This window comes from Brachyhypopomus gauderio, chromosome 18 (genome assembly GCF_052324685.1).
Source record: "Brachyhypopomus gauderio isolate BG-103 chromosome 18, BGAUD_0.2, whole genome shotgun sequence".
Lineage (NCBI taxonomy): Eukaryota > Metazoa > Chordata > Actinopteri > Gymnotiformes > Hypopomidae > Brachyhypopomus > Brachyhypopomus gauderio.
Window position 1 is genome coordinate 1526905 of NC_135228.1, and position 27065 is coordinate 1553969.

Consider the following 27065-nt stretch of genomic DNA (forward strand, 5'->3'; position numbering starts at 1 on the left):
AAAACACAAAAATCAAAACGAGTCTTAAAAGCTTGTAAGCTCGTTCTTGATCATTTGCAATGTTGTTTGAATTTGTTAATTGCAGGGTTCATACAAATGCACAAGCACTTTTCAGTCACGTTTAAGCAGTGTTGCGAATAACGCTGTTAAAAATAACGGCGTTAGGTAACGGCGTAATTTTGTCAGTAACGGGATAATATAATTAATTACTTTTCTTGTTGTTACAACGCCGTTGACGTTACTGGTCATTAAAAGCAGTGCTTTACTATATATTGATATACTAACAGTAATCCGAGCGGACCCCTGCCCAGGCTAGTGAGGAGTAACAGATCTTGATAGGTCACAGTTCTCGGTGTAACACCTGTTTAACTTAACAAGTCAGTAAGCGATTGGCTAAGGAAGCATTATGGTAGCCAAGCAGAGCCAGTGTTTTTACATGCGCACTGAAGCACACTAGTGACACACGACACAAATGGAGAAGAGGCAGAAATGGCGAGTCAGGAGCAAGACGAAGAAAAATTAGCATTTTTAAGGTGGTGATATAAACATTATTTAAGAAAATACTTGAAGTTCCTGAATGTCTACACTGTAAAAAGATTACTGTGAAATTTACAGTAACTTGCTGGCAGCAATTAGCTAGTAAGTTGCTGTAATCAATTTCACAGTATGCATACTGTACATTTAATCACAGTACTTGCAGTTCTTACTGTAATTTTTATCACAGTAAAATTACTGTAATTTTTATCACAATAAAATTACTGTAATTTTTATCACAGTAAAATTACTGTAATTTTCTATTACAGTAATTATTAAACTACTGTAAGAGCTTTACAGCTTAAAATTACTGTTCATTTTAATACAGTAAATTAATTACTGTAAAAAGGATTATATACTGTAAAATGAAGACAGCATTGTTCCACAAAATTCAATTTATTGTATTGCTTTCAATATTTAAAAACATTTTAGAACATTTAAATACAAGGTACAATATTAAATATTAAATGAACTCTATAAAAACACAAAAAGCTTTAGAAATAAAACAATTAAATCCTCCTTTCTGGGCTGTGGGAATTCTTCTTCCTTACAGAGGAAAAGAAAAGTAATTAGTTATTGATGTAGAAATTTATAGGCAAGACTGGTGGTTCTGTGACAATTTTTGTTGATTCTTTACCTCTCATTAGAAATACCACAAAATGTTTTTACCACTAGCACTACACAGAACGGTAGTAGCATAGTACAGCACACACACACACACACACACACACACACACACACACACACACAAAGGGCATTTGTCCCACTACCCTGCCAAACAGTGATTAAGGGCTATTAATAAACTTTAGCTTGAACTCTAAAGTAAAGTCTTTATTGAAAGTATTCAAGGTAAAAATCAGCATCAGTGGTGAGCGAGTATAGGATAAAAAATACTGCAAGTCTCAGTGTTTGTCCAAAGAGGGCTTTATACACAGGTGGATATTGTTATGCACACACTGCTTAAAGCAGAAGTTACACAGTACTATCTTGTGCAAGTACTTAACAGTCTCACCTGCTCTCAGTTCTGCCAGTCATACGCAATGAAACCCCTCATGAATGATGCCACATGGGGATTAAGGGATTCATTCTTTCGCTGGACCATCTTGCCACTCTTTCTGCTCTCATGGAACTAGGAAGCACATTTACTGTGCTCTGGATTTATCCCGACGAAAAATCTGTAAATGCAACAGACGTATAACATTACTCCAACCAAAGATAAAAGCTTGGTCAAAGTAATAGGTACCAACATAGTTTTAATACAAGTGTACCACATTTGTTCCATTACCTTCCTCTTTTTATGAAAACAAGAGCTTCAAGTCTACTGCTCCAAACTGAATGAAGTACTGTATGTACAGACAGGGAAGGAGTTAGCGGTTCAGATTTGGTGAATGTATTACACTCACAAGGACCAGCAAACACTGTGGGTAAGAATTTTAACTTCAAGTTGTTGTGCAACAACCTTCAAGCAGTGCTGTAATGAAAATCAAGCATCTGTCAAAATATTATTTTTTTTTAATGGATCGAAATGATTTCAGTAAGCACGTGTGAGGAAGAGTAATTAAATGTTCTTTTTAAAATGAGGCAAAGACATTAAGTAAAAAATTCTTTATATTAAGTAGTAAAACTGGTTGAGTAGGTGGTTACATAAGTAATCGAGTATTGTTCTCATCCAGAGTGAACAAAAAGTGCTAACCTCTGGATAAATTCCAGTGATGTGGCTGCCTCCGCTGGATATTCAATGTTGAACACATAGTATGACCCAAAGAAAACAGCCAGAGCAGAAGCGAAATCTGAATGATCACTCAGTTGGAGGACAACTTTGCCCACAATGGACAGCATCCATTTCTTTGCTCCCAGAATGGACTCGCCTGAGAAATAAGTTGACACAGCACATCATTCAACTTGATAGGCTTTAAAATTTTACATAGAAAGCAGAATAGCATAAAACCTCTTAAATGTCGCATGCAATATTGACAGACATTACATAACCAACATAAGGTCACACCTTAAATGTTGGTACATCACTAATCAATTTCCAGCACCTCTTGCAATTATTGACTTAACAATTGATATTGATGAAAAAGTGTGAGATGTGTGTTGTGTACTGTCCAGTACTGGGATCTTACCAAGCATGACAAGTCTTGGAGTGCTAGGCAGGGCAATCTGGGCCTCAACATCTGCTTGGGTGAAAGTCTCCTGCAACACAAAATAAACAGGCAACACTGTTACAAGTACCATATTCATATTCAAGGCAATAAATCTGAGTATGGCAATAACTTTTTTTTTTTTAACTGTAATGCAAATAGTTACTTTCCCTGGTAATGAGTTACTTTTATTATAGAGTAATTCAGTTACTAACTCAGTTACTTTTTTTTTTACAAGTAGTGAGTAACTATAACTAATTACTTTTTTTAAGTAATGTTCCCAACACTGCATTTAAGGTCAGTTTTCAATATTTTCCAGCAGCTTACAGATGTTGTAAATTACATATTTATACCAATACACACATACTCAAAAAGAGATGGCACCATGTTTGGTAATAGCAGAATTTCCTCAGTATACCATATATTTTATTTAATGGTAGGTTATTTTCAACAAGCACAATCTTAATATCTTCATATTCTCTCAGATTTCATACCAGAGGCCATCCATTTCTCACTTTCAGATATTTCAGATAGCTACTTTTGCCAAAAATGTCAGCACTTTCCAAACCCGGAAAATGCAATGTTAAAATTCAGTAATTTTCAAGGATTTCAAACACCTGAACGAACTTTGAAATTGGGTTGATCCGCTCCAAGCTCCTTAACTTTTTTTTCTTCAACAGAACATGTAGTGAAAACTGAATTTATGTGCCATATGTAAACGTATGTAAAAATTGTGTGCCGTATGTAAACTGTTGAACAAGATATATCTTCCGCATCCTCTTGGTCAACTATCGAGCTGTCTGAATGCCTGCGGAAATCATCAAGGATTGAATTAACTATACTGATAGGCTACTGATCAAAGTAGGTGTGTCGCAGCAAACCTGTAGGCAACCAATTAAAGATTTTCCCCAGAAGTTTAAAGACCTACATAGACACACATTAGTCCGGCACCCCACACAAAGGAAGTGTACGGTATATATCCGTGGCGGATGCTGGTCTTTCAAGGAGGGGAAGCTCAATTTGGGCTTGAGTGATAGAAGTCAGTCTCCAAACACAAGCAGCTACAACAAAAACCACCAGAAATAGAAGCTCGATTTGTTGCTAGTCGTTTTTAACGAAGAAAATGCCGCCAAGAGGATTAGGAAAATCTCCGGTTCAACTCAGAACAGAATGAAAAAATTAACATTAAATGCTTTAATTAAAATTAGCATTAAATGCGGAGGTTTACACCAAAAGATTGCTGATTCGCTCATTTTGCTGTCAATCAAAAAGGGATTCAGCCTCAGACAGATTCAGACAGATAATCCAATCATCATGCAGAAGCTGAGCGTCCGGGCCAGCCGAGGCCAGCCCACTGCCCCATAGACCCCCAGAGACGCTGAGCGTCCGATGGGCGGGACAAAGCCCAGCATTTATCCAATGGCTCGTCTCGTTTTGCTGCACTCTTTGCTTTGCTATTGAACTCTGTAGACGCTCAGCGTCCACACCGTTTAAAGCGCTTTGAAGCTGCGGGACTGAGTGAGAGGAAAGCCGTGTCGTTACCAGTGATAAGAAGCTGATTCTGAACAAACGTTGAGCGCGTTGTAGCGCATATTTAGTCAATGACGTACACACAACAGTATATGTTTGATCACTTATTTTTCTTTTGACATTTTAGGGGAAGCTGAGCTTCCCTTGCAGTCTTAGAGCAATCGCCACTGGTATATATGTAATGTCACAGAAATTCAGTGGCTACAATTCTTGATCTTTAAAATAAAAATAAAAATTTAAAGAAATGATTGTGGTATGTCTGTTGAGCTGTAAGTGTGTTTTTCTTCTCTCTTCAGCTTGTCTCACTGCAGTATTACAGAGGAAGGCTGTGCTGCTCTGTGTTCAGCTCTGAGGTCAAACCCCTCATCACACCTGAGAGAGCTGAATCTGAACGACAATGAACCAGGAGACTCAGTTTTGAAGCAGCTCTCTGCTCTACTGGAGGATCCTCACTGTCGACTGCAGAAACTGTGAGTTACTGTCTTATTACCTCTTGCTGGGTGCACACACACACACACACACACACACTCACTCGCAGTAAATATTCCCCTTTATTTCTGTGGGTAACACCAGTTGATTTGGTTCAGAAAGTTGAGGGTTTGAATCTCCAGTGAGGATCATTAACATTACAATTTGACCACTGTTACGTCTTACTAGAAGTTCCGTAACTGTTTGACCTACTTATACTTATAAGCGCAGCACGCAGGTCATTTGACCACCGCAGCCTCCCCAAAATGTATTAGGTCATACGTTATGCCACATTAAAATAAATTAGGTGTGGGCATAGATTAATTTTTTTAATCGAGATTAATCTCACTGAAATCTTGAAATTAATCTAGATAAATCTAGATTAAAATGGCTCATTCAGAATATGCGTGCTACCCAAATAATGACTAAAAGTCAGTCTTTGAGATAGGGTTTCCTAATACAGAGGTGCATTAGACCAGGGGCTCATCTCCTGTTTCCAAAATGCATCAATGACTGCTTGCAAAACCTGTTCTTGTTACGGAAGGAGGAGGTGGGCACGACGAGCAGGTAACTCAACATAAAACGTTTATTAGTGCTCAACAACAAATAACGTGCGGCGCGTTTAGCGCAAGCACTCCACATGAAACACTCACAGGGCACGTTCTTCAGACAAAGACGAGCCCGAGACATTGCGCGAACGCACATTAAATAGGTGTAGAACACATACCCTCGTGATCATGAGCATGGGCGTGGTAGTGGGGAGAAAAGTGGACCTGACTACCCAGGGCCCGAGTAGAGAGAGGGGCCCATTTTGCTCATGTGCCTCATTTACTGGCATTTATAGGGGCCCACTGACGGAGAGAGTGTACAGGGCCCAGAATTTGCTGCTACACCCCTGATCACGAGACAAGGCACAGGTGAGACTAACAAGCACGCTCACAAACAACCTGCGTGAAGCTGGCCCCCCCTCAAACCCAAAATGCTGAAATAACACTGCAGTTCGTTTGTGCTGTAAATATTTTCATTTGTGCTATTAAAGCTTTTGAGTAATTTAAAAATACATTTTCTGACCTGTGATGTCACGCAGCCCCCCCTCCACGTCCAAATTTCTCCAAAGTAGTCTCAATCGAATGTACGGCGTTTGTGCCATAAATATTAACGCTTCAATCACTTGCTTTGTAAAGTTACAGTTTATTTTTCACACGCGTGACGTCACCAGCCCCCCCTCCACGACCAAATCGTTCCAAACTGGTCTCATTCGATTGTGCTACGTTTGTGCTGTTAAAATGAACGTTTGTGCTTAACGTCACGAGCACACCTCTCACGTGTTTAACTATAGCTATACAATAGAATGGGCTGGATGATGCTGGACTACAGAAGGGACAGGAGGTGAGGGGTAACAGAGAAGGCAGAGTTTCTGGATGACATGAAAGCTTCTGTTGAGAGATGTATGAGGATCTTAATGTTCCCTTATGCAGATCAACCACATCTTTGTCTAGAAGGCCTCTGTCCAGAAATATTCAGAGATGTTGTTGGCAGTGGAGAAGATCAGGAACTGTCCTCTTGCTTCATTTCTGAATTGCCAGAGCAGCTCCAATGACTCTTTTATGTTGACCTCTTGAAAGTTTCTGCAACATACAAAGCAGGGCATCCACATTCAGGGACCACTCCTTCTCCTGGCCATCTATCTGTTTAGCTCAATGCATTAACATTTAAACATTTGCATTTAACCATTTTACTAGTACCTTTATTATATTGCTATAATGCTTATTTATTTTCCTTTCAGCATTTTGGGTTTGGGGGGGGGGGGCAGCTTCACGCAGGTTCACAAACAACCCACAACCACGGAACTACAAACATGGACATAACTAGACGCAGACAACGTAACGACACGCCCACAAGGAGGGGTCCGGAGCTGTCACCGTGACTTTAATACTTAAAGTTTAATTAAGTAAAATTAAAAAATAAAGTAAATTTAATACTTAAATAAACCTACATACTTTAAGAGGGCATATTCAGTCTAACATGAACTTGTAAGCCTGCATACTGTACATTAAACTGGGTTGATAACATGTTTGTTCAGCTAAACATGAGATTTGAAATGTAAGCCAACATTTAGTACAAGGGCTCAATAACCTGCTTTCGGTGGCAGTGACTCTTCTCCTGGGCTGCATCAGTGCTTGACCCAGCGTCAGCAGCATTAGCAAATGGGTGCTTTGCATTTAAATGGTACTTCAGACAGGTAGAACTCCTACAATAAACTAATTCCGTGTTGCATAAGGTGCAAACAACTTTAATTTTTAAGAAGCTTCCTAATGGAGACATTGCCAAGACTAATTTTCCATGAAGCAAACCTGGCGACTTTGTGGCTGCATCCATGTAAATACACGTACGATTTGTTGTGGTAGTCTTTGTAATTCACAGGTTTGAAAACTCGCTCTCTCCCCCGGTTGTGCACATTAGCAGTATACAAGACTTGACTCTAATTGTGTGGTTCTAAATGTGAAAAGTACAAGGGAAAATGGGAGCAGATACTGGCAATGTCAACACACTTAAAGGCAGCATAGAATAATCAAGGAAAAGACTAGGGAGGTAAGTATGGAGAGTGGAAAATCAGGGGCATCCAGCCACGCTCAGTCACTCACTGCACCGGATGTAGAGCAAGAAATCTGGGGTGAGGTTGTCGAATTCAGTGTTCTCTGAGCCAGTAAGGAGAACGGGGAACTCAGGATGAAATAGCTTCACTTAGTAATCACAGAGAAAGCATGAGAGGGGCTCAATCTCACTCTCCAGACAGGGGAAGTAAAACTTGTATAAAAGTCATGTTCAGAGTAGTAATTTTGTTAAATGCTTATAGGCTCTACAGTCATAAAGCACCAATACAAAAATCCCGAGACACGATGAGAAGCTTCCTTCGAACGAAGGGACACCAGCGTGATCGCCTCAGTCAGAAACGGATATACAGGGATTCAGGTGAGTTCTACACTGATAATTTCATTGTTCTGTGATTGATCAGTTAAATAATTTCATGGTAAGAAATTCTTACTCATGTCCTGTCAATATAAGGGTTTCCTTTTCCTTTAGCCTTGGAAAATGTTTTCCATTGGATTAATGGATGACCGATCAGACTCTTTATCTGTCTATACGATTACATGCCAGTCAAGGATATTCTCTTAATATTAAACAAACATATCTAACTTCTGTTTATGTGAATTACCCAGATGACCATAGGTTTGACTATTAATGATTAATGACTATTAATCACAGCTCTTGACAACTGGGGTCACTGTTGGCAACCAGTTACAATGTTACTCAGTTCCAAACATGATGCGCTTGCATATATACATGTGAATTAACGGGATTGAGACAGTTGTAGTACGCTAACAAAGGGGGGGGCGTGGCTGCATGAGGATAGAAGGAACACACCAGAAACACGGGGCAACACGCTGACAGAACCAAATGTCACATGGAAAGTCCATCTCACCGACTAAGGTGATGAAACGGGAGCTTGATGGTTCTAGCACCATGCTAAACTAATGTTAGAGTGGCACTTTCTGCCCACCAAATCTATGAAATGGAGAGAGCCACAAGTGTCAAGCATGGACAAGTTTGGTGCTTACTACTTGACCGCTATTAGCTATTATACTGCAATCCTAAATATGATGAAATGTATGCTAGCATTTGCCTTATAAAAGGCATATTTATAAAAGTATTGATTATGACAGACTTTTTGTGTCACTGTAAAGGTAAATTTTGACATAATTTTTTCATATTATCTGTACCAACACATTTATTTTTTATACTGACTATACCAGTCTGGTCACACAGCTTCTAATGGACCATTTATACATAAAGGAAACAGTATGAATCACTGAAAGTAAATTACTAATTAGTTTCACAGTAATTTCTCTGCTCCTGGTGTAAAAATTTTTTAGGTTTATCCTTATGTAAATTTGAAATACGCTTAACATTCAAAAAGCTGATGCCTCACTCAGTCACAATGTCATTGGTTTCTCATCCCTCAAGTCTGAGCAAGCTAGCTAGCACAATTTAGCATAATTTGTGTATTCACATTCTTCTAAGGGCATAACTGTCCTTACAAACTAATATGTGGATTTGAATGTTTTTCACTTTTCAAGTTATTTCAGTATCACTGAAGTAACAAATATCAGGCTACTTAGACATGGACTACCTCCAGCTTTTCCTGCTAGTGTACTGCCCTCATACATGCAGCAATGCATAAAGACGGTCAGAAAAACTCTTCCTGAATAACAAGACTGAGGAAAGTTGCGGCTTATATTGAGGTGTGGCTTTTCTGTAGACTTTTCTTCAACCATCAGGGGGCGGAGCAGAAAGTGAATCAGGTGGTAGGTCAAAGTTGTAAAACAAAGAAGAAAGTGCTTATTTTCATTGAGCACATGCAAGCTGCAGGCATGACAGAGAAATTTTTGTTGTGCCAAATTCCGAGTCCCCTCATTTACACTTATGTGACATAATGTTCTATATTGAGATATTAAACGTATATAACATACATATTAAATATATATAACATACCCACGATGCTACGTTTAGAACAAGATGAATGCGGATGTTTGACCAAACACATTTATATCCAGTCAAATCCTCGCAATAAGCCTAGCTTCCTGGCTCAATTCACATGACACGTAGCCTGGCCGTATCTCTTAAAGGAACAGTTTTCATGCACAGATACACACACTATACATCACAGCTAGTCCACATTATTTTGCAGTCTATGAAAGTTTTCACCATGCAGTATTCACATGGAGCTAGCTCTTTATGTCTAAGCCTGGAGTTATGTTTGATCCTGCTAGAAAACAAAACCTTACCATTCAGTTATCACCCATGTGAGAGGCTAATACTACAGAAATAAATATCCACAACCAACAATGGTGCACCTCATGTTGCTAAGGTTAAAAATCTAGTGTTTTTATTGCCTGCCTTCAGCATTCCAAAACTATGAAGTGGAATGGACTGAATCACAAAGTAAATTAATTGACCAGAAAGAAAAAAAAAGACTTTATTCAATTGCGAGGTGAGCACTTTTGTGGAGGAGAGCAAGATTTATTAGGGGAAATCATAAGAAGTGTCATTTAAAAGGTTCAAGATTGTTTTACCATGGTAGTCAGAGGCAGAAACATCAACAATATGAAGAGACACAGTAAACGAAAGCAGACATGAAAATCATGACTGAAACTAAGACCAATAGATGCTAGAATACAAACAACATTAAGAGGGCTTGAACAAAACGACATGCTAACGATACAAACTGGGACATGGCAACTCACAAAGCTGTAGAAACACAAAGAGGTTAGGAAACATGGGGCTACGTACAAAAAGACCAGCAAAGATGCACTGAAGCCATGGTGAACTTCTACAGAGGATAACAAGGCATTAAATGAGACAGCGTGAAATAAATAACAATGGCGCAAGGAATTAAATGATGGAGGAGTATCACTAAAACCAAAACTACATGAACACTATGAATGACAGCTGAGGGCGGGACCAGGCATGACGATATCTCTAGAAAATAAAATCATTGACAAATCAATGACTATAAAAGGTTACAGACTTTTTCATCTTTTAATTGATTTTGACAGCATCTTTTAATTGATGGAAAAATCAGTTAGCTTACATAAAAAGAAATTATTCTGAATGCAATTAACTTTTCCAAACAATTTCTGAACATAGTATATTTTATTATTAAGAGAGAAATATTCTGTTTACAATCCAAAGCATCATATTGCACATTAAGTCATACATAGTCTTTCAGTACAATAGAATTAAACAATTAAACATAAACAACACAAACGTCTTGGCAGGCGAAGATCTTGGAAAACATTCTAGACAGCATTGAGGGATTGTAGAAAAAGAATAGAGGAAAAAATAAATATTTAAATAAATAGAGCACATATTAATATAGTTTGTTACACGTTTACTTTGTCTATGCACATATACTCAAGTACCCATATCCACCTATTTGCCCACATTTAAGCACTTATTTGCATGTATACATATGCTGAGATGTATAGTTTAACAGGCCATATTGTCAGATCCAGGTACGTTATCAAAGGTTTCCATCTTTTTTTAAATAAATCCATGGTTAAGTTTTTAATTTTGCTGTTATTTTTTCCATAATATAAACCTTCACCAATCTCTCTTTCCATTCTTCAACAATGGGAGGCAAAGATTTATACCAATGTACGGTAATACTTTTTTTTTGCTACTAAAACCATGATTCCAAGCAGATATAATAACTCCTTGCTTGACAGCTCGTTTGGGGGTATTCCCAGGACAAAGACAAGGGGGTTCCATTCAATAAAAATATGCAAAATATTTGACATCAATCAATCAAATTTTATTTATATAGCGCTTTTTACAACAGTTGTTGTCACAAAGCAGCTTTACAAGTGCCGAGTCCTAGCCCCCAGTGAGCAAGCCAAAGGCGACAGTGGCAAGGAAAAACTCCCTAGTTTTTTTTGCATGAGGAAGAAACCTTGAGAGGAACCAAGACTCCTCTGGCCGACACCGGTCACCATGACAACAACAATTTAGACAGAAAGAAATAAAGAAAAGGAAAAGATGTAGTATTGTCCATCATGGTGTAGGCTCATCTGGTCAGGCAGTAGGTGGCTGGCACTGGATGAATCGCTTGTCCCTCCTCATCTCATTTTTCCTCGAGCAGGCGGGCAGCCATGTGGAAAAAATAAAACGGGGAAAATTAGCTCTGTATGAGGACATATACAGGACAGATGAAATTAAACACATTTCTGGAGTGTGGCAGCAACTCCGGCATTAAGTTAAACTATTACAGCCTAGCTAAAAAGGCAGAACCAGAAGGTAACATAGGCTTGGGGGCATTCTGAGACAATGGCATCCATCCACTGCACTGTCAACAAACTTGAGTGACCACGAGCAGTGACAGGACGACAGCACCAGCACCCCAGTCAACCATAAAACCCTTCGTCTATGAACCCCTGGATCTGTACCTTTATCTAAGGGGGGGATGTTAAATATCAAACGCTAAACCAAATGGGTGGGTTTTCAACCTAGACTTAAAGATTGTGACTGTGTCAGAGTCCCGTACGCATTTTGGAAGGTTGTTCCAAAGCTGGGGGGCCTTATAAGAAAAGGCTCTTCCCCCTGCTGTTACCTTATTAATTTGTGGAACTAATAAAAGACCAGCACCCTGTGATCTTAGTTGACGTGGGGGTTCATAGTAGGAAATAAGTTCCTGGAGGTATTCAGGAGCAAGTCCGTGTAGTGCTTTATATGTTAATAATAGAATAATAGAATAATAGAATCTTTGGACAGTCCCAAAAAACATGTGTATGATCTCCAATTTGTCCACATTGCCTCCAACAAAAAATTGTCTTAGCTTTGTCATATTTGGATATGATTTTTGGAGTTCTGAAATATCTGGTAATCACTTTCCAGCTGAATTCCTTCCACATTGGACTGCTAGTTAGTTTGTGACTACTTTCACAGGCTAGCTCCCACTCACTGTCCTCAATCACAACATTCATTTCTATTTCCCACCTTTCTTTTACCCCGGGAGGGCCATCCAGCATATCAGACTGTAAAATTTTATATAGACTTGATACCATTTTATCACATTTACCTTCTTTTGTGGCCTTTATAAAGAGCATTTCTAAATCTGTAGGTCGTGACTGGAGACGTGGCCATTCTTTATGGGACGTCAAAAAGATTCTAATCTGTAAAAATCTGTAGAAGTCAGTTGAAGACAGCCCATACTTCTCCTGTAACTGACCAAATGACATTGTTTCCTGTTCAAACAAGTCATCTAGAAACATTAAGTTCTTATTTCCCCAGTCCCGGAACCTTGGATCCTGTTGTCCTGGTGAAAAATCTATTACATCCACAATTTTCATGACCCTAGATATGGATTGTGGAGCTTTAATACTTTTCCTTATGATGCTGAACGTCTTTTGAGTACATTTCATCCACGTATTTGTAATCATGTACTTGCTCCAAACTTCCTTTGAACCGAAGGCAATGGCCTGTAAGGAAAGCCCTGGGCAAGAACTTTGTTCCATAGTTAACCATGTTGTTTCTTTTTGTATTAACCATTCCAATATTCCACGTAATTGTGCTGCCCAGTAATAGAGTTTCAAATTTGGTAAGTTAAGGTCTCCCTGGGCTTTACCACTAGTTAATTGAGTAAATTTGATTCTGGCCTTTCTCTTCTGCCAAATAAAGGTGGAAATCATCTTTTGCATTTTCTTCAAAAAAGATGCTGGAGTCCAAACAGGAAGGGACATAAACAAATACAGCAATCTAGGGAGGACATTCATTTTGATTGTTTCGACCCTTCCAAAAAAGGATAGTGGTAGTATTTCCCATCTTTTTAAGTCATTTTGAATTTGGACCAATATTTTCCCGTAGTTTGCCTTATATATGTGAGGAATATTCGTAGTGATATTAATTCCCAGATATTGGAACCCATTAGGCGACCAATTAAATTTGGCTATTCCAGATCATTCTGGGGGCCACTTCCCTTTTATCATCATGGCTTCTGATTTTGATTCATTTATTAGATACCCTGAAACAAGACTAAAGTTGTTTAAACATTTTAAAACATTTTTCTAAACAATTTCAATGTAACTTTAATTGGAAATAAAAACAGTATGCACTGTCCATAGAAGATGCACCAGATCTGATTTCGGGAGAATTAACCACTTAACCAATAAACCAATTGGATTAACCCAGTGGTTCCCAAAGTGGGGGGCGCGCCCCCTAGGTGGGCCGCGGAGCTATTGCAGGGGGGGCGCGGAGCTTGGAAGTAAAACGTGCACATGTGTCAATATTAGGGATGCACCGATTCCGATATTAATATCTGAAAAAATTCTAGATCGGGTATCGGTGACAATGTGACCGATCCATAAAAACAGATCTATTCAGTCAAATTCTATGCTTGTATTGCTTGCTTTTCGGAGTTAGTTCAACCTTAAATATCCACTCTGACCCAGATAGAAGTGAACTTGGACAGTTAACAGGCGAGTGAAACACGAAGCACACAGAGGAGAGGTGAATCACTGACTCGTACTCGCGCTGGTGCTATTCCACTTAGTCCGTTTATTTGCTGGTTGACCAAAATAATCCTGGGCTCCAGCACTACTTGACTGTTCATACATGAACTGGTGAGTTGCCCAAAGCTCATTGAATGTGTTACTTACAGAAATGAAATAAAGATAAAATAAAGAGCAGTGGTCTGAGTCGGTCTACGGCAGAAAGCTAAAAAAACAACAATATTCCGTACGTGCACTCAACTCACTCCCTTAAAGAGACAGTACACATATTTCTGGCCGTTACATGCTTTGTGCTCTGCGTGATGTCTGCGCTTGCAAACTAGCCGCATATGAATTGCTGTTTCTCTTATTTCATCTCCTTACTTATTTTAAATTATATTTAGAATTCTTGAACCATTTAAAAGGTTTCTTGCAGTTTATTTTTTACATGTTTGACCAAAGTTGTGAACCTATTTTTTTTGTCAGTTTCAGGTTCTTTGGTATTATTTATTTTACATTCAATGTTGTATTCATAATCGCACTGACTGAACAAGTGCAAGTTGTGTTGTTTTTACATGTGTGTTTAAGTTTGCTATACTGGTGCAGAGTTTTCAATAAACTTGTAATTCAGTATGTCTGTGTTTAAATAAAAAATGTTTTAAGTCGATTCAGCACTGTTTTACTCTATCAGATCGGTATCGGCCGATACTAAGCCTCAGATATCTGAATCGGTATCGGAAGTGAAAAACGTGAATCTGTGCATCCCTAGTCAATATGGGGGGGGGGGGGGGTTTGTAGGGGGGGCACAAAAATATTCTCATCTACTAAAGGGGTGCACGGCAAAAAAAGTTTGGGAACCACTGGATTAACCAATTGGAGCTTTACTTGTGACAGAAATTATTGATTAGATCATGTTTAGTTATTATAAGAGATCATTATGAACTTTATGATTTAGTATTTGTCCATTCTGACTAAGCAGGAGGACTACAATAATGAAGTGTGATTCAGTGTAACCATGTTTAGTTCATATTATGCATGTGTGCTATACGTGACCCAGGTCAGGGAGAGTGCTGAGGGTAAGAGCACTCTGTTAACTGGTAGTCACTAGGCTACTAGTCTTGGGTCATTTAGCTTTCTCTGTGTTCAACTGATACATCAGTTGCTTCCGCTAACTCTAGGGAAGTCCATATTAGGAGATACACACATGTGAGACAAAGTAGCCTGCTGGACGCCTATGTTTTGGAACTTGCTGTGCTTAAGATAACCTGCTTGTTAGAACTGCTGAATTGTGTTTAAGATTGTATATAAGCGGGGGACTGCCCCCCTGTCTTCAGAGTTGTCATGCTTGAATGAGATTCTCATGTCTGTGTCTGTCTTGTGTCTGTCTTTGTCTTATGTATATATATTTATATTTTTGTAATAAATTAATCATTTAACTACGTCTGAGTCCTCATCCATTTCCAGAAAATTTCCACGACATTGTTTATGCATGCATGTTTTCTTGTTTGTCTCAAGCAGGAACAAAGCATCATCGAATTTTGGACAAAGAGCATGTGAGTTGAATTTGAATGTGTTAAAGATTTCCATTGTTCTTCTAGAAGTTTGATTGTAAATGCATTGCTTTGTTTTCCATCTCTCCAGCACTTAAAACATTGTGAAGTTTTCATTCCTGAAAAGACTGAAAAGGGTTCAGAGGTCAAGAACAGTAATTCATACAGGTACTCTGCCTGCTTCTGTTATTGTGTACTTCAGCAAAGGGAAAATAAAATTACTGTAACATTTTTATTGTCTTCTGTAGGTTCATGGTCCCTCATGCTGGTCTGTTCCAGTGTAAACTGACCAATCTTGTGTTTAAGATGGAAGGGAAGGGGGAGGTGATGTATAGACTCGTTTCCTGGGATATCCATCTCTTGGACGGCTTATCTCATATGCAGCCAATAGGACCCCTGTATGATATTGACAGCATATCAGGTTCAATCAGTCAACTACATCTCCCACACTGTGAGATTATGCATGGTGAGGTCATTTTTGATTTGGAAAATTATACATAGTGCATGCTGGCACAATGCCAAAAAAGAGTGGAGGCCCTTATTAAAGTGATTAAATTACATTTAAAATGAAATTATTTTGGGGGGACCCCATAATTGTGCTGTGGATCAACTGTGCACGTTGACACCCTATGCGATAGTGATAGTGCCATCATCAGTAATTTAACAACTTAATCTGCACAATATTTTAATTATATATTTAGTTGAAAGTGATGATTTGTTACAATATACAATATTTAACTTACAATTTTCAAATAAGTGTTGCTTGCCACTGTCACATGACACACAACATCCTTGACAACAGAGCGTGGTTAATCAAAGCTGATACAGCATATTGAGCCTCATTACACATTAAACATTTCTAGAGACATGTTTTCTGTTAAATAAAAGGTAAGTAAAAAACAAAAAAAAATTTTAGGTTTAGTTTTCTCAGCTTGGTGTGTCCTCAGTTTGCTTTCAGAGAAGAATTTTCCTTTCAGGTCATTACTAATAATTCTGATTCATGACATTAGATTACACAAATACATATAATCAAAGGCCATTCTGGCCTGGATTACTGAGTGGTTGACACTTTATGAAGGCAAATCATGAACTTCTTCTTGTTCATGTGTTGCAGAGGAACGTAAGGATCAAATGGCTGTGGCACATTTTACTGGAGACAATGTAGAGGTCATACAGCCACTTCAAGTGACAAACACACACGTGATCATAGACGTCCGAGGACTTTCCCTCTTTGGCTCCTTATTAAACAGAATATTTGGTTCCTCTCCCATCAATGGTCAAGTGCTACTGTTCTACAAAGAAATCACTGACACATACACAAAACTGCACATACACTTGCTGCCATGGAATGTACCAGTTGACGAGGTAATCTGACAAAACTTAATGAACTCCACTTTCATGTGTAAAAAGTATTTTATTGTGGGGGGTTGACTTGAGTTCCCATAGAGTATTTATTTCAGGTCATAAAAAGTTTTTATATTTGTGATGTACTCTTAATAGACAGAGGTAGGATCCAGGAGCAGGACTTATTTATTAAAGACAAAAAGGGGGCCAGAGGCTAGAAAGGTAGTCAGGCGAAAACAGAACGGTAATCAGATCAACAAGCCTTGAAGCACACAGGGGCAAGGCACGAGAGAATTAGGTACAGAAATGAATCATACACAATGATAGCGCTATACAAATATATTTGATTTGATAGCAGAACGATAAGACAACAGCTTGGTAAGCAAAGGGGATGTTTGGCAATATTTGCGACAATGCGACGGTGTCCTAGAGACTGTATATAGCCACTAATGAGAGACAGGTGAGGTCCATTAGTTAGTACTCCGTGGAGGGCAAACTCTGGTAGGTCTGAGACGGAGGAGCATCGGCAATTCTGACAATATTGATCAGTGTTTTATTGTGGATGATTGACTTCAGTTCCCGTAGAGTATTAATTTCAAATCATATTTCAGGTGATGAATCGGCAAATCAACTTCAGAAACATTCCAACCAGCTCCAAGTGCCAGCTGATCCCTGGAAGAAAATACAGACCATTCTGTAAACATACATTTCAGCCTGAGGTAATATAAAGCCTACTCCACAATGGTAAAATAGTTCATATTAATATCAGCCATATGTGGTAAATTGCCCAGTGTTGACACCCTTTAGAATCACTTATATAATTTTTTTTATATGAAATGTAAAATGTTTCATTTTACTTCTTAGGATGAAACATTTGACCGCGACTATGGTCCCAATTATCATCCCACATTCGAGGTGTTCCTTGATGCTAAGGTTAAGGAAATCACAATAGGTCTTTTGGATGAAGAAGGCAAGCAGGTGTGGGCACCACGTCTGGTACTTCTAACAGGTAACCGAGTGCTGTCAGTGGAAGGCAGTTCAGAAAGCCAAAGTCTACTTTATTATCATTCTTATAAAAAACAGATGTGCAGGAATAAAATATAGCTTCTTCGGGACATAAACTCCAGCACACATTGCAACAGTGAAAGTATGATAAATACAGACAACACTGCAACCAGAGAGAAAATAAAATAAATGTGCATTTCTAACTGTGCACAACACTATAAAATAAACTATACAAATCTCTGTAATACAATAAACGGGGTTAACTCTAACCCTAGTCTGACAGAAGCTGTTGGTTGTGGGAGATCTTCATAATAACACCTTAAACATTCTCAGAGTAGCAGACAATATGGTTAAAAAAAATATAGGTTCGAGTTTGTTAGATTGTAATGAAATAGGACAGATATATTAACCACACAATTCACACCATAAACTGGAATTAACTGGGTCAAGTAAGAAACAAGGAACAAGATATCAAATATTCCCACAAACCTTGCCTGTACAAATATATACTATTTTACAGTGGAGGGGTGGCTATGAATAAAATAGGCCTAGCTAGTTGTAACGCTGCAGGTGTTGTGCAATAAGGAGGCGGACACATGCAAATAAGCGCTAGCATTAGCACTATTTGGGCTTTCCCCTTTACTCAGGGTTGCCGCCTGAACCTGGATTGTACATGTTTTATGTGGCATGACCAGGCTAATTAAACACTCAGGCAGAACAAAGGACAATACCCAGTAACGCAAATCAAAAGGGGTGAAACGGGTTAAACTCAAAAGTGTATCTTTATATATGCACAAGATGAGAATGATTTAATAAAAGAACAGAACTACACGATAACCAGACAATACTACAATGAAGACATACATTAACAATGTACCTAGAGACTAGGGAAATAACCACAAGAGACTTGAAATAAACCAGCGAACACCAGATGAGGAAGACAATATATAAAAATAAGAAACAATACCTTATGGAAACTAAATGGTCAAAAACAAGGTAGACATGAGAATACTAAGAAACAAGCCCAAGCTAGGAGACTAGTCAAACATAACCTGATACCTAACCTTGAAACATTCAATGACCAACCCCTCAAAACAAGCAACACAGACACTAAATACAAATCACAATCAAGGCAAAACACAAAACAGCTGTAATGAGGAAATAGGGCTAGATGAACCAAGAAAAAAAAGTACAGAGGAGGGGTTACATGAGCTTGTGAACATGAGACATACGAGAGTGGGGCTAGTCGTGACACTCGTTTTATGCAATTAAATATAAATACAAATCTAGCCACATTACAGCCAAAGTATCCATTAGTTCCACTCTCACATCACCAACAAATGCTGCCTTCGAAGTGCAAAGTGCCAAGAGGCTTGTACAGGCTTGTACCAAGTCCATCCCTCAACAGACCATTATCTGTCCATGTAAATACATCTAAATATCATTTCCACATAAATACAAATTCATAATATTTTCTGATGGGTATTGTCTGTGTTATTGCAATGAAAGAACGGATGTGTTACTGATATGAAATTTTGAAATGTAATAACTAGTGGTGGGATTTTAACACGCTAATTTCGATTAATTAATTACAGGGAAAATAATGAACTAAAAAAATTATTATTATATGGACGCACAATAAGATGAGCATGATGGAGATGACTGAAGAGGCTACGCTGGTGGATGGGGAAATTTAAATATAAGAAACTTACAGATGGAAGTACAAACAAAAATAGTGTTATTTGCACTTTATGTAGGAAGGAGTTTGCTTATGACCGGAGCACTTCCACCCTTCGTTACCACCTCAACGCAAAACATGTTGGGGCTAACGCGCAGGTCAGTAATGATAACTTAGCTGCTAAATGTATTCCTAGTACGAGCAAACAGTGTCGCCAATCAACACTTGACCACATGTCAGGGTTCAAATTAAGAAACTAAATGTCAAAGTCCACGTCAGACAAAATGACCAATTCACTGGCGAGATGGATTGCTGTGGACTGTAGACCGCTCTCTGTGGTCGAAGGCTTAAGTAAGACGCGGCGAGTTTAAATGCCACTGCCATTCACGGAGGTTCGCGCGAGGTGGGCAGAGTCGTGCGCTACGGTCACTCGCGAAAGTATAATCCAGGCTTTACAAGAAGTGCTGCAGATTGCGTCAGCTGATGCAAGTTACGAACTGCCGTCCAGAAAGACAATGTTGAAGAAAATCCAGCAGCTGTATGATGAGGAAGGGGAAGTAAAACAGGTTATTGTGAAGAACGCCACAAATGTGGCTCTGACTGGGGATCACTGGACCTCTGTTAGCAAAAAGAATTATCTTGGTGTGATAGCTCATATTATAGATGATGAATGGAAGATCCAGTCATTTGCTTTGAGCATTCAGAAGACCACTTCTAGGCACTATGGAGATGCCTGTGGTAGAGGCCTGGGAAATTAAAGAAAGTCTACCATCTAAAATGGTATTAAACAACATCTTTTGATTTACTTCAGTTATATATCCTGAGCAAAACTCCCAAAATTAAAAATTTTTGGTCATAATTTCCAGTGTTCTGAAAACTGTTTGCTCTGTTTTCTGCACTCATACACAGACCAATAGATTAGACTGGTGAAAAATATACAAGATGTTGAAGTTTATGATTATGTTCATTGATTCATTCATCATTCAAACTTAAACTAATATTTCTCATGTTAAATACTGAAATGCGATTAAAATGTGATTAACTTCGATTAATTAATTACAAAGCTTCTAATTAATTTGATTAATTTTTTTTATCGCGTCCCACCCCTAGTAATAACCAATAATAATGTGTAATCACCAAGAACTTGTACATAAGTACAGAGAAATTATTTTCAGTATTTAACCTGCTCAGAACTCTGAATTCTATCACTGATTCCCAAATTCCAAAATGTATGTATTTTCTGTTGGAATTTCACCAAAATATGGCATGAGACTCGGTCATGAAAATTGTGTGTAGAGTTAAAGTTCATCAACAAAACCTTCAAATAATTCAGGATATATTTTTTTTACACATATAGAGCTCTTACCCAGAATAATAAAAGCATCTTCGCATTTTTGGAAAAGGTCAACAATTTCATGGATTTCCAAGAGGCATCCATGAGTGTCTGTGGTTTGGTTAGAAAGAGATGATGTTGCTGTAAATATTATTTACAAGTAATTAAACAAAAACTTGAAGCAGTCTTGTGGACAAAGAGCCTTCAGTGTGTTTGACTGAACATGTTCTTTTGTGTGTCTTCTACTTTCTGCCTAATTTAACACCCTTTTACTCTCATGTGAGCCCAGATCAGTGTGAACCAGCTCAGACCATTAGAGACCAGAGTGACCCGGGCCAGACCACCACAGCTCAGAGTGACCCGGCCCAGACCACCACAGCTCAGAGTGACCCGGCCCAGACCACCACAGCTCAGAGTGACCCAGGCCAGACCATCACAGCTCAGAGTGATCTAGACCAGACCATCACAGCTCGGTCTGGAGGATCTGTCAATGCACCAGCTCTGAGTAGCAGCGTGTTTAATGCTCCAGTTAATATTACCTTTGGAGATAACTCTAGGCATAAAGGAAAATAAAGTGTGAAGGTATGAAACCTAAAAAATATTGTGTATCAGTAGTTATATACAGATATGGAATTTTATTTATCTAATTTATATGTATATAGAGCATCTATCTGTATCATGGACAGCAATGGCAGATGGACTTTGAGCTTCTGTGACTGCTGGCTGTCACGTTGAGGACCCCGGCCCCTCCCTTTTGGGCGTGTGTCTACGTCGTCTATGTCTTCTAGTATGCGTCTGTGGATCTCCGTGGGTGCGGTTATATCTTGTGAATATCCATCTCACCTGTGACTCGTCTCGTAATCACGCGGGGCTTATGTGGTTTGTCTATTTAATGTGCATTCGCGCAGTGTCCTGTGCTCGTCGTTGTCTGAGTCTGCACGTTGTGTGTGCCTGTTATCTGTTTGCTCGTGCGCTATTGCGCAATATATGTCATTTATTAAAGTGACGTGTGCTCTGAAGCAAGGATTCCGTGTCTCGTCCCTGACTGTGCCCGAACGTCATAGAACGACGAGCCTGCTTCGAGACACCATGCCAGGCTACACCACCCGGCCAAAGAAGGGCCAGCGCCCCAGCAAGCGACGTCACCGGGCAGCTCCCTCCCCCCAGCGCCGCAAAGCCACACCGACGCTGGAACAGCTGGAGCAGGACCCGGTGTGCGCTTCCCAGCTGTCTTCGGCTCGTGAGTGCACGGACCCCGAGATGGCGGAAATGTTCCGCGAGGGCGCGGTTAGGAAACATCTACACCCTTCTCCTTCCCGCGCCCTCTCGCCTCTGAGGGTGGGCGCGTTTGTGATCAGCGCCACCGACTCCACCCCGGGGAAAGAATTCGGGGAGGAGGACTCCGGCCGAACGTCACACTGGCTCTATCGGTGAGGATTCACGTTGCTCAAAAATAGAGCTGAGATCCAGAATAAATGTTTCCTCGATATTAGGTGGAAATAGGTCATTTTCCTCCTCAATTGTAGGCTCACCATCCCCTACAACACCTTGAATACCATGCAGAGATTTAGATTTCTCATCTCCAATAATGTCCAGAACCACATCTGTGTAGTCACCTTTCTGAAATGGTTTGTTGCCTGTTTAGATGTTCAGCAAGGTCCTTTGTGGCTCTAGCCCTGAAATTTTTCCATCTAAATTTCACCTGCTTGAAGGTCCTCTTCTGGCCAGACCCGTGATTTCAACCCAAACATCTTTCTTCCTTTTGTTTGTCACCATTCCCACAACAGAACTTCCTACAATTGAGGGATAATGGCACTTTACACCCTCCAGCAGTGCATTGGTTTCTGCAACTTGGGCATGATTGACTTAATTGAACACAATCATGTCTGCTAATGCGTGGGTGGGTATGACAGCTCTCTTGTATCAAGCTTTCTTCTGAGGACTTACAGAGAGGCACTGACATGAAAGGTGTTGTGCATCCCATCAAAGGGAGCATGCTAAACCACTGGAGCAATACACCACAGAAGATCTGTATGCTCGCTTAAGTACATTGCAGCCCTTGTCAGGGCCAAACTTCAACTGAGAACCCGAAGGAGTCTGTCTGTGGAAGAACAGGTTCTATGCATCTTGTTGGTGACAATGTAGGAGTGGACAAATCAACTGTGAGTAATGTAGTGAAAGCTGTGTCAATTGCATTGGCCAGCCTGGTCAATCAGTTTGTTTCACTCCCAAAGTATGACCAGATTGCCCAGACCAAGCACAAGTTTTTTTCTTCTTTTGTGGAACATGCCCAATACTATTGGAGTTATTGACTGCACTCATGTGCACATCCAAGCACCTCATGAGAGGGATTGAGAATACATCAACCAAAAGGGGAGGTGCAGCATCAACATCCAACTTGTAGGTGATGCTGACCTCATCATCACAAACTGTGTTGTGAAGTGACCTGGGTCTGTTCATGACACACGTATTCTGAGGGAGAGTGTTTTATTCAGAGCTCCAAACCAACCGACCAGATGGCATAATATTAGAAGACTGTGCCTATCCACTCCTACCATGGCTGAGGATTCATTTTCTTACAGCAAAAACGCCTGCGCAGGCTTCAATACTGCTCACTGCCAAACAAGATGTGCAGTTGAGCATTTAAATGGAGTTCTGAAGAGACGCTTTGCATGACTGGACTATTTGCGAGTTGAAAAACCAGGCACATGCAACATAATACTTGCATGTATTGTCCTGCACAACATTGATACCAGACACAATGTGCCTCTCTGTGATGATTATGATGCAACTGAGCCTGCTGAAGAAGCAGATCGACCTCTGTTGTTCTGTCAGAATGAGGGACTGACTGGATGTGTAAGGGGTTCAATTGTTCAAAATGATTTTTGACAGGTTCATATCAGATTAATGTTTTTTTGACATTAATATACAGTGATGACTGTATGTCATGATGAAAAAATGAATGTATTATTTTTGATTGTTATTGAACACTTTTTGGGGGTTTATTTCATGGGGCCATTTTTATTTTTACTTTACTATAGTGAAAGGCTTAATTGGTAGCCTGTGTCTACTTTATCCCTGTAAAGGTTAAACAGGTCAAGTGCAAAATAGAAATAAATGTATATACATTAAATTATACAAATGTATGAAAAGTTTTAAATGTATTAAAGTTTTACTACATTTTCTTCCTGAAATCCACCTTGAAATCCTACCCCATGTTGGGATCAGGGTAATCCTGTTTTTTTGGATCAAAGTTATCCAAACCCTACTGAAAAGTTTTGAACAACAGAAACTGAACATGGGCAGACTAGAAACTAACGATTAACACAACAATATAACTTCACAAAGAAGGGATAAGGAAACGAAGGAGATGGATACCCATGGGGAGAGAATTGAATATAACTAAACCACAAGAAGACAATCTGTGTAACAATTCAATGTCGTAATGCATGACTAACCTCACAGTAAACTAATCAAACACAAGAACATGCTGTACACTTAAACCTACGTCCGACAACAGTAACAGTAACTCGCACAACTGGGATCTTAAACAGAAAGGAAAGGAAAAACACTAAAACAAAAGGAAAAACGGGGGGGGGGACGACAATGTGTTACGCTCTCTTGCAGATCCGCCATGATCACCAGCCATGTCGACCACAAATTCAATCCGTGGACATTTGTGCCAATCAAAATAGCCCTTGTTCAGAGCTGTGATGGCACTGTGTAGAATTCGCCTCCTTCTTGCCACAACTATCAGTGTAGAATGCTCACTGATGTTTTCCCTCCTGAATTCTCCAATGATATCAGCAAGGTTTTCCACTTCCTTTAATCAAGAAGAAATAGCCATAAAAAAGTAATCTTAAATTTCAGGAATGAGTCTTTCCTCCTCCTGATATAATGCAAAATGGCTAATTACCGACATCCCATCATCAGCGTAGTGGGAGCATGGTTGCTAAAAGGCTAAAAAAAAATACACGCTATGATAAATGCATATAATATTGTAAAGCTTTTATTAATATATAGAAACCATTGTCTTTATTATAAATGATTCTAATATCAAAGATAGCTGCAGATGCAGACTTTGCAACCTTGCATCTTTGCAGGTACTCCCACAGACAGTGACTAGTGATGTGTCGTTCGCGAACGATCCGGCTCTAAGAGCCGGCTCTTTGAAGTGAACGATTGGAACCGGCTCCACAATGGGAGCCGTTTTAGGATCCTATTTGGGAGCTGCTTTTTCCTTCAGTATTGCGCTTGTGCTCTGCAAGTGCCACAGTGCCAGTTTTTTTCCAACATCGTTTTTATTTGTCCTTCGGTGCCTCGCTGTCTCTCCCTCTCCTTGTGCGTATTGCTCTGTTTCTGCCAGTGGTAGAGCATACTTGGCGCGTCGCGACCAGCGCGAGGGTCCATGCGCCGAAAATGACGCAATCGCGGTGGCTCCGCCCCTGCGTGAGGACCCCCGTGCGAAGCGAGGTCGTGCACCTCTTCAGCGCAATGAACAAAGTTATGTATGCCGGGTTCATACACCTTTACAAGGTGGAATTCAAGCACTTGTACGTCACTTGCCATTTTCAATATTTCCCAGCACCTTAAACTTAAATATTTATACATATACTCGAAATTATTCGCTTTTTTATCACATCGATTCAGTCAGAAATCTATTTGTTGTGAAACAAAATACAGTTACATTTTCAAGTACTTTAGCCTACTTTAGCACTTTTCAAACCTGGAGCACAATGCAACATTAATTTTCGTCAGGTAAAATCCTGTTTTTCCCTGTTTTTTAGGGGTGTTTCTTTATACTACCACCCATATCGTTTCAGACAACACTGCAAAGAACTTCTCCACTGCCCGCATGTCAAGCGTGTGCTCCACATATCTGACCAATCACATGCAGCTTTCAGTTAATAATGTGGTGGGAAAACACTGAAAAAAAAAAGTCTCCACTTTTTTTGTGGAAACGGCAGGCAATTGGCCAAGCTGTAATTGGTTATAATAAAACTTTTATTTATAAAGCATTGTTATGCAGCATTTTTACTTAACAATGTCAATAATGAAACAAAATGTTATAAAATTAGGTTTAAGCTATTAATTAATTAATGTTAAAAATATATATGGGGAGCCGTTTGGGAGCCGAAAAGAGCCGGCTCTCCACAGTAAGAAGAGCCATTAGAGCCGCATCTCAAAATAGAGCCGAGAATCCCATCACTAACAGTGACTACAGGCCACTATTGGATAGGTTTAAAACACACTTCATTTACTCATTTGCATAAATGTATACTAGTAAAAATGTTATTCTTGCATGTAAGAATTCAAATCTTGATATCAAAAATTGATTTTATACATGTAAGAATGTAATTCTTTATCAAGAATTGCATTCTAACTAGATTGTGATGGGCAGGGAGTGTGAAATAAAAAGGAAGCGATCAGGGAAGTCTTAGGGGAAAGGATTTAATGCATAAAGTGCACAAACCAAAAACCTGTGACACAATCCAAATCAAGGATATAATAACCAGCAGTTAACTGGTACAAAGACAAGACATGTATAGACAGAAAAACGACCGTCAGGTGATGGGATCACAGGCCCCACCCACCAGAGGGCCAAACACATCGCAACAACAGGAAAACTGCTGCTGTTTACGGGGGGCAACCAGCAGGGGACCTGCCATACCATGACAAAAGTGTGCTTGTGTAACTCTCCTCTATGGACACTGTGTCCAAGGTGGAAATACATACATGGGTTAATGACAGCGTGTGTACATGAGACTAGAGTACATACTCATGTGTTAATAATATATAAACAATAAAATAATGTAATCAAATAATACAATTCCATAATTATTACATACATAGATGTACACAAACAAAATGTAATAAAGTAATGTAATAAAATGATAAACCATAGAAATACACATACGTGTGTTAATGGCAGTGTGCGTACATGAGACTGCAGTGTGTTATTGATGTATGGGTGTACATGACACTGCCTACACCTGGAAAAAACCAGGAGACCTACACCAGGAGGCCTGCACCAGAAGACCTGCACCAGAAGACCTGCACCAGGGGATCTACACCAGGAGCCGACCTTAGCCTACTAGAGGGAGTAAACCAATTAATGAGGGAGGCCAAGTAAATAGAGCGCATAGCAAGTAATTTAATCTGTCTGTTTGTGGGTAACCAGTGAAGTTGTGCCAGCATGGGTGTAAGAGTGTCAGATTTATTGGTGTCAGTCAGAAGCCATTCTGAATAAACTGTAAAGGGCAAAGGGTTTTGGGTGGAAGACCATAAAGAAGAGTTACAGTAAATAACAGTGTTACACATAACCCCAACATAAATAAATCTATACACATAACCCTGATATCACACACACACACAACCCCATAATCATATACAGAACCCCAACACACACCAATCAATCAAAATTTATTTGTA

At 39.5% G+C, this 27065-nt stretch overlaps 1 protein-coding gene across 4 annotated transcripts in view; it reads left to right on the forward strand.

The window, feature by feature from the left end:
- The window catches only part of LOC143481625 (NACHT, LRR and PYD domains-containing protein 3-like), a 35496-nt gene extending 11758 nt beyond the window's left edge, over positions 1-23738 (forward strand). The window contains exons 9-18 of one of the 4 annotated variants that reach the window (XR_013122043.1): positions 4505-4678; positions 7534-7649; positions 15239-15276; positions 15365-15441; positions 15522-15739; positions 16388-16638; positions 17229-17336; positions 17482-17626; positions 20923-22063; positions 22421-23738. Coding sequence is in view for 3 of the 4 variants with exons in the window: in XM_076979702.1 (XP_076835817.1) it covers positions 4505-4678; positions 7534-7649; positions 15239-15276; positions 15365-15441; positions 15522-15739; positions 16388-16638; positions 17229-17336; positions 17482-17626; positions 20923-21206 (1411 nt within the window). In the remaining variant the exon portion in view is untranslated. Of the gene's footprint in view, positions 1-4504; positions 4679-7533; positions 7650-15238; positions 15277-15364; positions 15442-15521; positions 15740-16387; positions 16639-17228; positions 17337-17481; positions 17627-20917 lie in introns of all 4 variants that reach the window. The other 3 variants (XM_076979704.1, XM_076979702.1, XM_076979703.1) reach the window with 3 other exon arrangements.
- Positions 23739-27065: the final 3327 nt, after the last annotated feature.